Source organism: Phascolarctos cinereus, unplaced genomic scaffold (genome assembly GCF_003287225.1).
Source record: "Phascolarctos cinereus isolate Bilbo 61053 unplaced genomic scaffold, phaCin_HiC Scaffold_4;HRSCAF=312, whole genome shotgun sequence".
Lineage (NCBI taxonomy): Eukaryota > Metazoa > Chordata > Mammalia > Diprotodontia > Phascolarctidae > Phascolarctos > Phascolarctos cinereus.
Genome location: NW_027555847.1, coordinates 696,695,615 through 696,710,802, shown reverse-complemented (window position 1 = coordinate 696,710,802; position 15,188 = coordinate 696,695,615). Strand labels below are relative to the sequence as shown.

The 15,188-nt window shown below is 40.0% G+C and overlaps 1 protein-coding gene across 2 annotated transcripts in view; it reads left to right on the top strand.

Moving 5' to 3' along the window:
- Positions 1-15,188, top strand: part of KNTC1 (kinetochore associated 1) — an 85,956-nt gene that overhangs the window by 13,154 nt on the left and 57,614 nt on the right. For both annotated transcript variants that reach the window (XM_020970200.1, XM_020970204.1), the window contains exons 9-26: positions 1,338-1,431; positions 2,876-2,928; positions 3,168-3,283; positions 4,685-4,736; positions 5,389-5,487; positions 6,280-6,323; positions 6,424-6,489; positions 6,599-6,674; positions 7,538-7,663; positions 7,758-7,847; positions 8,613-8,666; positions 10,065-10,126; positions 10,802-10,913; positions 12,824-12,967; positions 13,180-13,236; positions 13,334-13,435; positions 14,751-14,870; positions 14,964-15,107. In XM_020970200.1, the coding sequence (XP_020825859.1) occupies positions 1,338-1,431; positions 2,876-2,928; positions 3,168-3,283; positions 4,685-4,736; positions 5,389-5,487; positions 6,280-6,323; positions 6,424-6,489; positions 6,599-6,674; positions 7,538-7,663; positions 7,758-7,847; positions 8,613-8,666; positions 10,065-10,126; positions 10,802-10,913; positions 12,824-12,967; positions 13,180-13,236; positions 13,334-13,435; positions 14,751-14,870; positions 14,964-15,107 (1,611 nt within the window). The remainder of the gene's footprint in view (positions 1-1,337; positions 1,432-2,875; positions 2,929-3,167; positions 3,284-4,684; positions 4,737-5,388; positions 5,488-6,279; positions 6,324-6,423; positions 6,490-6,598; positions 6,675-7,537; positions 7,664-7,757; positions 7,848-8,612; positions 8,667-10,064; positions 10,127-10,801; positions 10,914-12,823; positions 12,968-13,179; positions 13,237-13,333; positions 13,436-14,750; positions 14,871-14,963; positions 15,108-15,188) is intronic.

Here is a 15,188-nt window from a genome sequence, read left to right as displayed (position 1 = left end):
ACATCCTTGAGATGCAATCCTTTTATAGTATTTCTTGTGGACATACCTAAAGCTGAGCCTTGGCACATTACCAGGAGAATTTTAATGTTGTAAAGCTGGGCTTTTGTCAAGGAAGAACTTAGGATCATTGGAAGTGCTGCCAGTAATTCCCTCTACTCTTCCTGTTCGGTTCTGGTGCCATCTCATTAGTGCCCATCTTGGGAAAATGGAGTATCTCAATGTTATAGTCTGAGCAATCGACATTCTTCGTATGCTTCATTCTTCCGGAGTGGACTGATAGACTGATCAATGTTGAGGGTCCTTTGGTGGCATCCAGAAGGCCCTTGAAGCATTCTGAGGTTTGATGCAAGCAGAATAATGCCATCTGTAAACAGGAACATCTGGAGAACCTTTTCCTTGTAGGGGAATCTCTCTTCCAATTAACTCTTTGTAGAACAATCTCCTTGGCTCTAATGACCCCCTTTAGAAAGACTCTATCTTTCTGTGTTATGCATTGCTTATCTTAATTATATTTGAATTGTTAAAATTAATTCTATAGTTGCTTCTGCCAAGGAACCTTGTATATTCTGCAGTGATAGTTCATATTGCTAGATCTCAGCTTGTAGACAGTACCATAAGCATCTTTTCAACCTGCTGTTCACCATCATTTTAGAACAATTCATTTTGCTAAACTCTGATGTAATATCCCCTTGACTGCAGAATAGGATAATTGATGACTGCTTTAATAATGCCTGAGATCAGGGGCAGCTAGGTAGCGCAGTAGATAGAGCTCTGGCCTTAGAGTCAGGAGGACCTGAGTTCAAATTCGGCCTCAGACACTTGACACTAGCTGTGTGACCCTGGGCAGGTCATTTAACCCCAATTGCCTCACCAAAAACCAAAACAAAACAAACAAAAAAAAAGTCTGAAGATCACAGTGAGATCATTAAAAAAGATCAGGAGGAACCTCCAGAAAGTGTGTACTTCCTCCTCCTGTTTGTCATACGGAGGCGGAACCAAAGCATCTCGAGGGAAAAAGCTGCCTATAGGTCTCCAAGGCCCTGTCATAGTGGCCTCTCTGTGTCTCTGTGTTTGAATCAGTCTCTTTCTGTTGCTCTCTTTCCATAGATAGACGTATGTAACACATATAAATAATTCATCTTTGGGATTTTATTCCCTTTTAATGTACTTGAAAGCAAACTAAAATAATAAAGCAATAGGATATGATTTTTATTTTCTACAAAATTCTGACTGGACTCTGATAACCGTATTATATTATCATACTTTTTTCTAGTTGTTTTCAGTTCCAGGAAGCAAATTTGCAAATGATCCTGTAGTTTTTCCTCTTCTTCTCTTAGGGAGCTGGCCATTTTGCACTCTCTCAATGGGAGCTGGATCCTGAGAACAAAGTGGCAGCTATGAAGAATTTTATTGATTCAGACATGATTGAAGGTAAAGCAGGAACCTAGTGAAGCTACTGTTTGTATTTGTGATTGTCCTCCTTCAGGGCCACTCAAGCCAGTAAGCATTTGTTAAGCACCTACTATGTGCCAGGCACTGCGCTAAGCACCCAGGGTACAAAGAAAGGCAGAAAGTGCAGTCCCTGTCCTCAAGGGGCTCACAGCCCGCCGGGGGAGGCAACATGCAAACAGCTGTGTCTGTGCAAGAGACACAGGGTAAGTCAGAGTCAGGTCCCATGGCAGGCACCGGCATTGAGTGTTAGCCAGGGAGGCCAGGAGGGAGAGCATTTCAGACATGAGGGACAGTCGAGGAAAGTGCCCAGAGTCAGGAGCTGGAATGCGTTGTTCAAGGAACAGCCAGGAGGTGCGTATTGCTGGGTTGAAGAGTATGTGAGTGGGAGTAAGGTGTGAGAAGTCTGGGGGGGTGCAAATTATGAATGCCAAACAAAGGATTTTATATTTGATCTGGAGGTAATGAGGAACCACTGAAGCTTCCCGAGTAGTGGGATGGCTTGGTTAGACCCACACATTACTAGGAAGAGAGTTTTGGCTGCCAAGCAGAAGATGAGTGGGAGTGGGGAGACCTGAGGCAGGCAGACACATCAGCAGCTGTTGCAGTAGTCCGGGCGTGAGGTGTGGAAGGCTTGCACCAAGGGAGGGGCGGTGTTAGAGGAGAGACAGGGCAGTGTACAAGCAAGCAATCTCGTGAAGGTAGAATTAACAGGACATGGAAACTGATGGGATATGGAGAATAAGGAGCTGAAGATGACACCGAGGTAGCTGGAGAGAGGATCCTGTGTTTTTGGAGCCTGAATCAGCAGAGTTCAGATGCAGGCACGTCCTTTCAGCCTAGAGCAGCTTCTCATACAGACCTGGTGATGGACGGGCTTCCTGTCACCTGAAGACCACGCGAGTTTCATACCAGGTTGGCAGTAGCCACATAAGTAGACAGTCCACCATGATTTAGCCCCATTGAGATCTGCATTAGTAGAGGGTAAACACAATGATGTTACAAATTCATAACTTCTGAGTAGATGTACTGAACAAGGACAAGTTTTTGAACTGAAATTATTTGTTACACATTTCCAGTAACTTAATTGTAATGAGCTGGGTTTTAGCATTCTCTCTTTCCTCATCACTACTCCTCAGTTTTCACTTTTGGGGGTTGCCTTGAAAACTAGGGCAAAGGACAAATGACCATTGGAATATCTTTTTTTGGAGTGACTGTTATGAAAGGGTTAGCTTATGTTCTGGTTCAGAGTGAAACTGTCTCATTAGTGTTTGATCTAATTAAGTGACAAAGCTTGACCTTCCCTTTCATGGCAGGTATATTTTCCTATGTAATTCTGATATTCAATAAATTTATGAAAAAGCTTTTTGGATTGTTATCATATAGAATACCCAACTGAAACTCTCCCACATATTTTCTTTTGTAGGTGTGAAGAAGGTTCAACTTATAGACAATCTGCTTTTCATTTTGGATACTGCTGTATGTCTCTGATTATATACCTCTTCTTAAAATGCTGTTGTTAAATTTGTGATTCCCAATAACCTATACACTAAATAGAAATGAGTCTATTATTATTAAAAGACAAGTACATTTCTATCCCCAAGCTATATATGCTGTACATATGTATCTGTTTTCTCAGTTTAGAGATGTTCATTGTTTTTGTTACAATATACCAAAATAAGTTATAAATTGTAAAATTTCTCTCTCTTTTTTAATAGAATATATTGAGCTTATGGGACATTTATACTCTAATTCCTGTGTGGAACTGGCCTTCTACCTGTTTTGAAGACTTTATTCTCACCACGGAAGCTGATTCTTCTTCATCAGTCACTTGGTAAATGGAAGCATGTCATAGATTCCTTCTCTTCTACCTAGCCCTTCCTCCTTTCCTTCTCTTTGACAATTCAGTGAACTATGGCGTGCTTACCAAATGCTCATCTATGACTGAGGCTAAAGGAAAAATGACAAATGCTGGAAGGGCTGTGGGAAAGCAGGCACATTAATCCCGTGATACCACTCCTAGGTCCATTCTCCAAAGAGATCAAAGAAAGAAGAAAGGATCCATGTATAAAAAATTTATAGCAGCCTTTTTTGCGGTGGAGAAGAACTGGAAACTGAGAGGGGACGCATCAATTTGGGATCTGTAGTATCTGGAAAGAACACCAGATGTAGGGTCAGAGTTGTAGATTCTATCTCTGCTACTTACTAATTGTATGTGACTTGGATAGACTGCTGCTTGCTGGACCCCTTGTCTGCTCACCTTTAAAATGAGGGAGTTACCTAAATTGGAGGTGGGAGGGGGCGCGGTTTGTTGTTATTCAGTTGTTTGTCAGTCCTGTCCGACTCTTTGTGACCACATTGGGAGTTTTCTGGGCAAAGGTACTGGAGCGATTTGCCATTTCCTTCTCTAGCTCATTTTACAGATGAGGAAACTGAGGCAAGTAGGGTTAAAGTGACTTAATCTGAAGGATTATTTTATTATTCCGGCCTAATGGCATTTACCAGAGGAAAGGTTGCTGACCTCTTTAGCAACCCTAAGTTCTTTCCCTTCTGAGAAGGGGGATGGGGTGGTCTTGTAAGGCCAGAGGGCTACATAACTTCCCTGGGTTATCTTAAGTATTTGGCTGTGTGTCATTCACATTGTCTGTTGGGTGAAATAGAGCCCGTATTTAAATAAAGTGGTAAAACATGTGGGTTGGACTGTGTAATCTCTTAGGTCCTTCCTAGCTCTGGAATTATGTTTCTGAGTTTCTGCATTAATGATACAGATGACAAGTACGCGATTAAGTTTCTCAGATGGAAAGCTCAGACTCCAGTGTGGGCTGTGGTGCCTGGGAGAATTTGAAGGGCAGGATGTGGGGCTCAGTTTGGGACTTGAAGGTTGAGTAAGATTTAGTTTTTCACTATTCTGTGACAGAGTGGCAAATTGAATCATAAATTAGACTGAGGGGGATCTTGATGCCTTCTAGTAATGTGGCCATTTTCATCTTTGTTAGTCATCTTTTTTTCGAAGTTGGGATGGGGTAAATAGATGAGTAATGTGATGTGCTGAGTGATTGAATTGAAATGAACTTCGAATGCGATGAGGAAACATAGTAGTAGCATGGTAATCTAAAAACTGATCTGAGCCCTCTTATATGTTTTCAGACTGGAAATAACACTTTTTCTAATATACCCAACAGTTGACAAAGATTAATTACTTGACTTAATGAAAGTGCCTTTTTTTCCTTTTTAGGCAAGGCATTATCAATCTGAAGTTAATAGCTCTGACTACTTCCAGTAATCAGGTAAAGATATTTTTGATGACCTAGTTCCTGTTATGGGTCAATCTTGAAAAAATATCATTAGCAGAAGTTAAAAATTGATGTTAATTAGTGCTTAACGTATCAGCCCAGCTGTCGGATTTTTAAACATGTATAGCAAGAGCAAACCCCAACTTATACAATATTTTTTTTCCTTCTGAAGCTTAGATTATAATTATGATTTTTCTGTATCTTAAAATATATGTCAGGAAATAGGCGATACTTCTGAGTGTTTTAAACAGAACCTTGTAATTCTCATGATCTCATAATTCGTGTCTTTCTTCCCTAAGACCAGTAAATTCCCCCTTATCAGCTATCACAGTAAGTTTTTTCTATTAGTGGCTGTGTTTGAAAGGGATTCAATTTGATTAATGTATATCCAGCTTAATAACAATGAACTGTCATGGAGCTCCAGTATAAAATTTTTGCTGTTACAATAGGTGCTGAGTACTAGAACTTGTACCTAAGGAGTCAGTGCTTTTTACGAGATCTATAGATTTAAAGAAACATCCCATAAGAATTCCTGTCCAATTAAATTTTTAGCAGATCTGTGCTTTATCTTCTGGATCAGATGGTAATGAAGTGAATCATTTTCCCTTTTCTCTTCTCTTGTTTTTGATTTTTACTCTTTGTTAAGATGAGAAACCTCATGGTTTATTCACTACCTACAATGACCTTGCTCTACTCTTTGGAAGTTTCTGCTGTTTCTACACTTGTCAGGATGGGAATCAGCTCAGTAAGTTAGTATACGTATGTACGTACGTGCGCGTGCACACACGCACACGCGCACACACACACACACACACACACACACACACACACACACACACTCCTTGAACAAAAAACCCTTTTAAATCTTTAAATCTCTTCCCAGTCTTTTTGTGTTGTGGACCCCTTTAAAGTTTAGGAAAACCTATGAACCCCTGCTCAGAATCAGGTCTTTACATGCCTGAGATCAGTTGCACAGGATTAGAAAGGAAATAAATTAGACTGAAATGCAATTATCAAAATAAATTTTTTTTAAAACCAAAGTTCATGAATACAAACTTAGGAACTCTTGCTTTGAAAAATATTGCTAGTCTGTGCTCCAAGTGGAATATAATCAAATTCTTGGCTCAGTTTCAGATTAATAAAAATCTCCATTGATTGCCATAATCTTCCCAAATATATATCCAAGAACAATATCAGCTCTTCAGAATGAAAAGCAAAGTAAAACTGTTTCCTGGAATGCCAGCATATTTATTTAAGTTTCTTACTTATTTATAGAAATCAGAGATTGAAGTGAGATTTTTTTCATTTCTCTTTTCTGTTTAAATTTTTCATAATGACTTTTAGTTTTTCCTGCTTCTCTGCCCTCCTACCCCCACCCATATATACATAGTGTATCTGTGTCTCTGGCAAGCAGAGTCTAAGCTCCTTGAGGGCAGGGCCACTCTCGGTTTTTATTTTCGTTTCTGAAGTGCCTTGCACAGTGCCCGAAGCATAGTAAGTGCTTAACCAGTACTTAGTGATTGATTGATTTTTGCAGGATACAATTTACCTTCTGGAAGGAATTTACGAAAATGACCACAAGTAGGTAATGTTTTCTGTTTCTTCAGGCAGTCTGAACTTGCCTTTCTTCTGAGCAGGGAACTAGAGGAGGATTTCTAATGATTCCTGTTGTTGTTTTCAGCTCTCCTGAAGGCTCAGTATCCGTTGTAGTACTTAGGTGTCTAACAGAAGCCTTACCAGAAAACAGGTAACTTCTTTTTCATATTGATTGATGAGATAGTCTTTAATTAACTGGTTACCAATATTTAACTAATAAATATTGCATATTTTACTGCGTTTCATTTCCCACTTCCCAGATTGAGTAGATTACTTCATAAGCACAAGTTTGCGGAAGCTGAAAACTTTGCCATCAGTTTTGCACTGGATGTCGAGGTACTGGGCCTCAGCGGCAGAGCGCACAGTAATGGGTGGAAGTTGTAGAGACAGATTGAGTTTGGATGTTAGGGAAGCCCTTGTAGTGATTAGAGCTGGCCAGGCTCAACGAGCTGGCTTGGGAGGGCTGTGGGTTCTCTCTCACAGGAGAACCTCATGGAAAAGCTGAATGAAAGAGGAGGGTCATGGTTGGGCAAGGCAGACGTGGCCTCGGTGGCTTCTGTGTGCTCCCACAGTCTTTCTGGCCTTCGGAACTGAAGAGCACAAGTTTGGCCTGTCAGGCGGAACGTTGGCCACAGAAAGAAGACCCAGGAATTCCTGCTGCCTTTAGCTAGCGCAGAAATGTTGACATACCCTGAATATTAGCAGTGTCAGCTTTTAAAACGTTAGCACTTATTAACCAAGAAAACGTGGCAGTGTAGCCATCCTTAATGGTATCAGTCTTCTTGCAGATCCTCAACTATTGGGGTTCTTTCTCCCTCATTCCTATTCAAAAGTTACACGTGCCTACCATCTTTTCTCCATGTCTCTGAGCCTCACTCAGGGAGGGAGATTTTGTTTGTTTGTGAGGAAGGTACAAAACCCTTGGATTCTTTAGTGGTGTCAAACTCAAAGCCAGTAGCACATGGACTTAGAAAGCCACAAGTTAACATTATCTGTGTTGGTATGGTATTTTTATTTATTTTGTTAAAGATTTCCCAATAATTTTTTTTTTTTGCTGTCAGCATTGGCTAGGGGTTGTGAGTTTGTCTCCTCTGTTTTAAGGACACTAAGAAATGCTAGGAGTGAGGTCCCTGAGTGTTTAAGATATGCTTGGTGTTAATGTCATTGCATAAGCTAAAATTGTTTTATACATTTAACAGCTTGTTTATAAGGTAAAATCAAATGACCTATTGGAAAGAATGGCTTTGTGTTCAGTAGGCACGCATGGGCCAACAGTTTGGCCGCCAGTTGTAGACGAAGCTAAAGAAAGTTTATGTAAAATCAAGGTATGTTGTTCTCACTATGTATTTAGTGTATTTTAACCCAGTGACCTGCATTTAAAGAGTCTCAAAGTCTGACAGCGTATCCTTTATAAAACAGGATGACCAGTTTGTAGTGGATTACTGCTTGAAAGCTCAGTGGCCAACCTTTGAGACAACTCAGGAAATGCTGAATTATGCCAAAGTCAGAGTAAGCTTTCCTACACCTTCTTTTCCTCCTTTGTTATATGTGTCCTTCTGGGGTGTACAGGGTGTTCCAGGAGGATGCACCTCTGGTGTGAGGGTGGCCACGGCCTTTTCAAGGCTGCTCATCCACCTTTGGTGTCTACCTTTCACCCAACTGTCCCCTGTGGCTCCAAGAAGCTGTGGCATGTGCAGCAATCACACCCTGGTAAACTGTCTCAGCAGATGGGCTAAGCCAGGTTGAGGGTAACTGACAGGCCTCAAACCCATCGATGAGTTTGGGGGATGTCTGCCCCAACCACGTGAAAGACTTCCCAAGTGGATGAGAACAATTTATTCCAATAACCATGAAGGCTCAGAGCTTGGTCAGACGTCAGAAAAACCAGGGTCCCCCACTGAATCCCGGCATTGCCAATGGTCTTGACTTTTGTCTTGCCGTTGGACTTTGATGACCCTAGAAGAGAGAGGGAGGCTGTTGACTCTGCCTCACTTCAGTCCAGTTCATTTACAGGTCAAGATTGTCACCCGGTGATGTCGTTGGTCCTCTTAGAAAACTAAGGACAAAGATAATGTGTGTCTCTCTAAACAGCATTAGGTTACTAACTTCAGTTCTTTTAGCACAAAACTAAGAACAATTATGTTAATTAAGGAAAAGTTTTCTTTTAATACTTAAAAAACCCCCAAAATATTCTCATGAATGGAGAATATCATATAGCTCTCATTTGGACACATGCTCCTCTAACTTTGTATATTTCCTTTTCAATTGTCTTAGCTTTTGAAGAAAGAAGATAAAATGACTAGTACCTATTCAGATAGCTTAACAGAGGTAAGTAATGAATGGAAACAGTATTGGATTTGTCTAAATTAATATTTTTTATGAAATATGATTTGCCATATGTTCTAACATACTTTTAAAATTTCCTCTTATATCAAATAAAGAGTATTTGTTTTCCTTTTTTTTTTTTTGCTTTTTTGGTGAGGCGATCGAGGTTAAGTGACTTGCCCAGGGTCACACAGCTAGTAAGTGTTAAGTGTCTGAGGCTGAATTTGATCTGAGGTCCTCCTGACTCCAAGGCCAAAGCTTTATTCACTGTGCCATCTAGCTGTCCCTAAGAGTATTTATTTTCGAACATCTGACATAACTTGATAAGTTAATCTAATGTTTGTTTCCAGCTGAGAAAAACTAGTGCTTACGAACACTGATTTTCCCCTATTGTGGTTCATTATTAACCAGAAGGATCAATAATATTTTGTCTCACAGTAATAATAATGGTGATGATGATGATGATGATGATGATGATGATAATAATAATAACAATATTTGCATGACAAATCTCCCCACTACTTATATTTATTATTTTCAACAAAACAGCTGGCCCAGCCTAGCTCAGTTGTTGCCCTAAGGACTTTTTTAAAAAAACATTTTTCCTAAGGACTTTTATATAAATCAATGTGGAGACTCTGAAGTAATTGATTTTGAAGGGGTCATGCAATTATTTTATACTTCATGTGTCATTGATTACATTTCAAGGAAATGTTAGACATGTTGCATTGGATTAAAATAACATTATTCTTAGTGTTCTTAGAAATAGTTTTATTAAACAACATTTTCTAAGGAGTATTAATTATTGTCATGTGATTTTACCAGTGTGTAGAGTCAAAAATATGTAAACATACGTGTGTATATATGAGTACCTATACATTCATATGTGCGTTTTACATATCCTTTAGTGATCTGTGATTTCATCACAGTGATTACTCATTCCATAAACTAAGAAATCAGCCCACTCTCAGACTTAGTATTAGCTGGTTTTTAAGAATTGCTTTGGCCAGAAGATTAAAAGAGTCATCACCCTGATGCCCACTCTGGTGGTGAGTCTCCCTGAGTTTAGCCGGGATGATCCTGATACAATATATATTTGGTCCTTCACTGGATCCACTTCCAAAGTCTTTCCAGTTTGGCAGAAACTTGCCAAATTTTGTTTCACCAACATAGTTTTAAGAACTTAGACTCACTACTGTACCATAAAGATGTGTCAAAGTTAGACTCCAGTGTAGGTTTCCTCTAAGTGTGTGCGTGTGTGTGTGTCTGTCTGTCTGTCTGTCTGTTAGTGTGTTTGCTTTTGATCCAAGGCTTCTGAAATACTCTATATCTTTTTGATAGTTATGTTTAAATTTTTAATATTATATGGAAACAGTGTGCATTATCTCACTTCCATTATAGGTATTAAAAGCCCGTGCTAAGTTGGCTACTTTTTATGGAGCGTTTGGACCAGACAAATTCAGGTTTGTATTTTTACCAATTTTTAGGTTTTAAGTTATGCATTGAATATATGGGATGTTATCATAGGTGAATCATTTTTATTAACTAAACTAGGAAAGGGAAGCAGAATTTGTTTTCTGATGACTCAGGGGCATATAGAGGATTTTATTTCCTGCTAAATGGTCAGCTGAATGCCTTATGAAGAAATTAATAAAAAGATTCCTTTTGATATCCCTGGTGTGAATCCTCTTTTTTCCCCCACATTTCCCCATGTTTTTATCTCTCTCTCTCTGCTAAGTTTCCTTTAGTCCTTCTCCTGTAATTGTTTATCTGCTCTTATCAAATGTTATTGTTCAGTCATTAGTTAGTTAGAAGAGTGTCTCACTCTTCATTACCCCAAATCCCTGGGGTTTTCTTGGCAATGACATTGGAGTGGTTTGCTGTGTCCTCCATTGTGTCCTAGTTGTGAGGTAACTAGGGGTTAAGTGACTTACCCTGGGTCACACACCTAGTGTCTGAGGTCACATTTGAACTGAGATCTTCCTGACTCCTGGCCAGTGCACTATCCATTCATTGTACCACCTGGCTACCCCACATGTATCCCATGTGTAATTTGTGTTATGCAGTAATGATGTTAGCCCTTTTAGGCATATACTTAAGCCTTTCCTGACAAATCTTTTTTTTTTTTTATATCCCAGTGGAATTGCTTGGATTGAATTTCTGAAAAATGAAGATATCCTGAAGGATATCTATCTTCAGCTAAAGGAGGGAAACCTTTTTTGTGCGCAGTTTCTTTGGCTTCGCCATCGGGTAAGAGATTTTATATTATTATGTGAATGACTCCATAGCTTGTGGAAATATCATTAAATGAATATTGTAGACTAACCTTGCCAGAATGACAGGTTGAATTTAAATTTCTGATCACTTGGAGTAAGCAGTGTTCTTTTTTGGGCCGGGGGTGGGGTGGGGTGGGGGGGCAGTGAACAAGCAGTGTTCTATGCTGGCCCCTTAAAAGATGTGAAATTGCTCTCTGGTCATGAAATAACTTTGAAGGTACACTATGGCTCCATTATAATTATTGAATAATTGATTCATTACTCTGAATTTTTCTCATTTGGCCCAAGTGTTCTTGATTGTTCAAATGTAGATTTTGGAGTCTTCAGTCTATGATGCAGCACCTGCCCCAGTGAGAGCAGAGCGGAATTTTTCATGATGTTTTGAGAAGACAAAAATGACTCAAATGAAGATGGTGTAAGTTAGGAGACTAACAAAGTATCCAAAGTAGAGTCAGTGAGACTCAGTGGGTGCCTGGGGTCCGGGATCCATCCCAGTATTCCAATATGCAGAGAAATTCATTATAGCAAGTTGAGTAGGTACTTTCCATCGAGCTGCTTAGAGGCAGCCAAGGTTCCTGTGGGAAAATGCTTTCCCATAGTCTTTCTTGACAGCAATCTGTAGCCCACCCGGGCCCCTTTGCAGTAACATCCAGCTCTTTAGAAATTTGGCAAAATAAGATAAGCCTGGAATCATGATTATTTTTAAGTACATTTAGGTATATAGGTCATAACTTTCCTAAAACAGACAGTATGAGAACATTTAACATTTAATGTAACATGTTAAAACCTATGTACTTCTGTTATGAGAAGGCCCCACATCTGACACTACTTTGGAGTTGAGGGTTCTCCATTGCATCTCTTGCATAGGATGAGTGGTTGCCCTCTGAAGTCATGGATTCAAAACCATGAAGTTTTATATCAGTAAGATAGGAAACTCAACCCATTCTCTACCTTATGATTCTATTATGTGTTTAGAACTCATGTGTGTGTTATTGTTACCCTTGAAAACAAATGTAATAACTCACCTATCAATGTTCCTGGTTTACAACATCGTTTTATCACAGTAGGCATCATCAATATTCAATACTTCAGTGCCACCAATGAGGGTACTCCCTCTCTTGGTTCAAAGTGCCAACTTGCTTCATTCAGTCTTCCAAAAGATTCTCCTTGGGACTTCCACTCACCATGGCAGAGGCCTTCCTGTGGGGGTCCTGCTGTTGTCCTGGCTTTTGGCACACAGCCAACCCATGCGTCTTTTTTCTGATCGTAAAAGATGATGTTTACAATATGCATGTGGCCACAAGGCATCTTTGATAATAAGCTGCAGCCCTTTTTAGTTCCCCCCACCTTTTTTTTTAAACAAATTTAAACAAATAAGGAAACAGAAAGATAATGTGACTTGACTTGCCTCTAGTCATAGAGCCAATAAGAATCAGAACCAGAGCAGGCATGACAGATTTTGCTCTTATTTGTTTCCATGTTTCATTATGTCTATTAACAATAGAATGGTAGAGTTCATTATCAAGTCAGTAACAAAAAGCACTTGTTATGTCAAGCACACTTACGTTATGTCCATCACTGTAAGGTTTTATCATCTGTTAGTCTCAAACTCTAAAAAGCCCCGCTCAATCTTTGTCCTTCTTAGTGGGCGTGATGGCTACACTCTGTACACCATACAGACCATCGCAGGGGACCGGTCCGTGGGGAGTTGGCGGTCCCTGGACGTTGTCCAACTTGATTAGCCAGTACTGGTGGTTCGAGGCCCTTTACTGATGACTTGCTTTTCTCCCGCTGCTCTGCTGATACAGCCTTTCGTTTTTGGAAGCTCTCGGTCAGTTTGGGTAAATCTATAGGATAAATCCCAATAATCGGCTGTGTTTTTAGGCAGATTTTGAGAGCAGATTTGATGTGGACGCGCTGGACGATTTGCTGAACTCAATTAGCACAGGTATCCCCATGCGAGAGCTTTGTCTGTGGCTTCAGAGTGACGTGATTCCATTTGTGAAAAGAATCTTACCAGATGGGCAGGTAAGTGGTCCCGCTGCCCTGTGCTCATTCTAGTGGAGTTGCTCCTTTCTTTCCTGCCTTGGCTTTCTTCTTGAAGAGTCAATTCATTTTTGTAGCAGTTTGTTCTTAGTGTGTTTGGAAACAGGCTTCTTTGGAGGTTTGCACTCTGTATTACCTACTGTGTGCACAGAATGACAAGCTGGCATTTAGTTTGAGAACAATCTCTCTTTCAGAGAATCCTTGCAAAATGGTTGGAGCAAGCAGCGAGGAATCTTGAATTAACTGATAAGGTAATAAGAATGTAATTGATACTGAAAAAGGCTTAGTTTCTCTGTAATTGCTCTGGTGGTTTTAAAGATCTCTGCTGGTGTCTGATATCACTTACAGGCAAACTGGCCAGAGAATGGACTTGAGGTGGCCCAAGTGTTTTTTACGTCTGAAAATCCAGATTCCTTGGGGCTGACATCTTCCTGCCATTGCGGCCTGTTGGTATGATATTTGTATGATAAAGTTATGTTTGGTTATGTAACAGAAAAACTCTGAGAATTTCCTGTCTCTTAAACATTACGTTCTTAACACCTCATAAGATGGTATTCTTGGGGAGAATCTCTTTAATCTTCTCTTGAAAAGGGGAGAAAGGAAAGGAATAAGCATTTATATAGCACCTACTGTGTGCCAGGTAGTGTGCTAAGTGCATTTTACAAATATCTTATTTGATCTTCACAGTATCCCTTTGAGGTAGGATGGTACAGATAATAATAATCCTGTTTTATAGATGAGAAAACTAAGTCTCAGGTTAAATGACTTGCCCATGATTATATATAGTTAGGATCAGGGGCAGGATTTGAATGCAGGTCTCTTGTCTTCGAGGCCAGCATTTTTTCCAGTATGCTGTATAATATGGTGTAACAATTAAGTGGTTTGAGTTAGTGTGTAAGATTTTAAAAACCCTTGAAATTGTCAAATTTGAAAGCTGTCATAATAAGTGGGAGCACCTCTAGTTAGTCTAGTTTAAAATATTTTGACAAAAATAGAAGTCTCATGTTGCTGATTTTCAGCTTTTTTGTTCCTAGACTCTGAATCTTGTTCTGTGTTCAATTGCAGGATCAAGTGAAATAATATACATAGAGTGCTCTAAAACCTTGAAGCAGTGTATAAGTATGAGCTGTCTTCATTGTTAATAATAAATAATAATGATGATACTTGCCCTGGAGGAAGGGTCCCTTGGTGCATAGAGTGCTGGGCTTGAAGCTAAGAGGGCTTGGGTTCAGATGCCGCCTCTGACATTTACTTAGTTCTGTGACATTTATGTGTGATGTTGTCCTCTGTGTGCCGTAAGCAACTCACTGGGATTCATCTACCGAGTCAGAAACATGAGCAGTCTTTTCCGCATTGTGACAAAATCATGAATCCTTAGAATATTTGCATAATTTTAGTCTAGAGTTAGCCTGAATCTTCTAAGAATGTAAACTACTTTTCAAATAACCTTTGGCATGTGTAGACAATGAAAGCCATTTTTAAAATACTACCAGTATGAATAAATGAAGGAATGAATAGAAAAGCATTTATGAGACACTTCTTATAATGTTGTACTTGTACTAAGGATACAGATAGGAGAAGGTGGTATTCCCTGCTCTCTTCCCACATTAATTGGGGGGAACAGTATGCCACCTGTAAAGGAGGTCTGCAGCAGGCAGATGGGAAGAACTGGATGGCCTTGAGATGGCCACTGGCTGATATGTGAGAGCTATGTGTAATCCTGTACTTTTTAAGATCCTTTTGTGCTGACGATGCTTTATTTCAGAAGGATTATCAGAACGCCGAAGAAGTCTGCCATTTGAAGAAGCTGGTGAACAGCTTGCAAGAACTGATCAAACTGTACAGGAAATACAACTGCAAATTGGCCCTCTCGGAATTTGAGAAGGTAGAATGCTTGATCCCGTGGGTGGCTCCCCTCACAGCCTTCCACCTTGCTCAGAACTCATTACATCTGGGCCTCGTGTCTTCTGGCTTTTAGGAGGACACTGCCACCATTGTGTTTCGGATGCTTGATAAAGTTTTCGCCCCAGAACTTATTCCTTCCGTCTTAGAGAAATATGTAAAATTGTACATGAAGGAGCATAACCTGAAGGAGGAACCACTTCTTCTGCTGTACATAGAGGTGAGCTTCAGCACGGGCACACTCGTGTTCATGCTGTGACTCTTTCTGGAATGTCTGGGAGAGGACCAGGGGTTGGGCTCC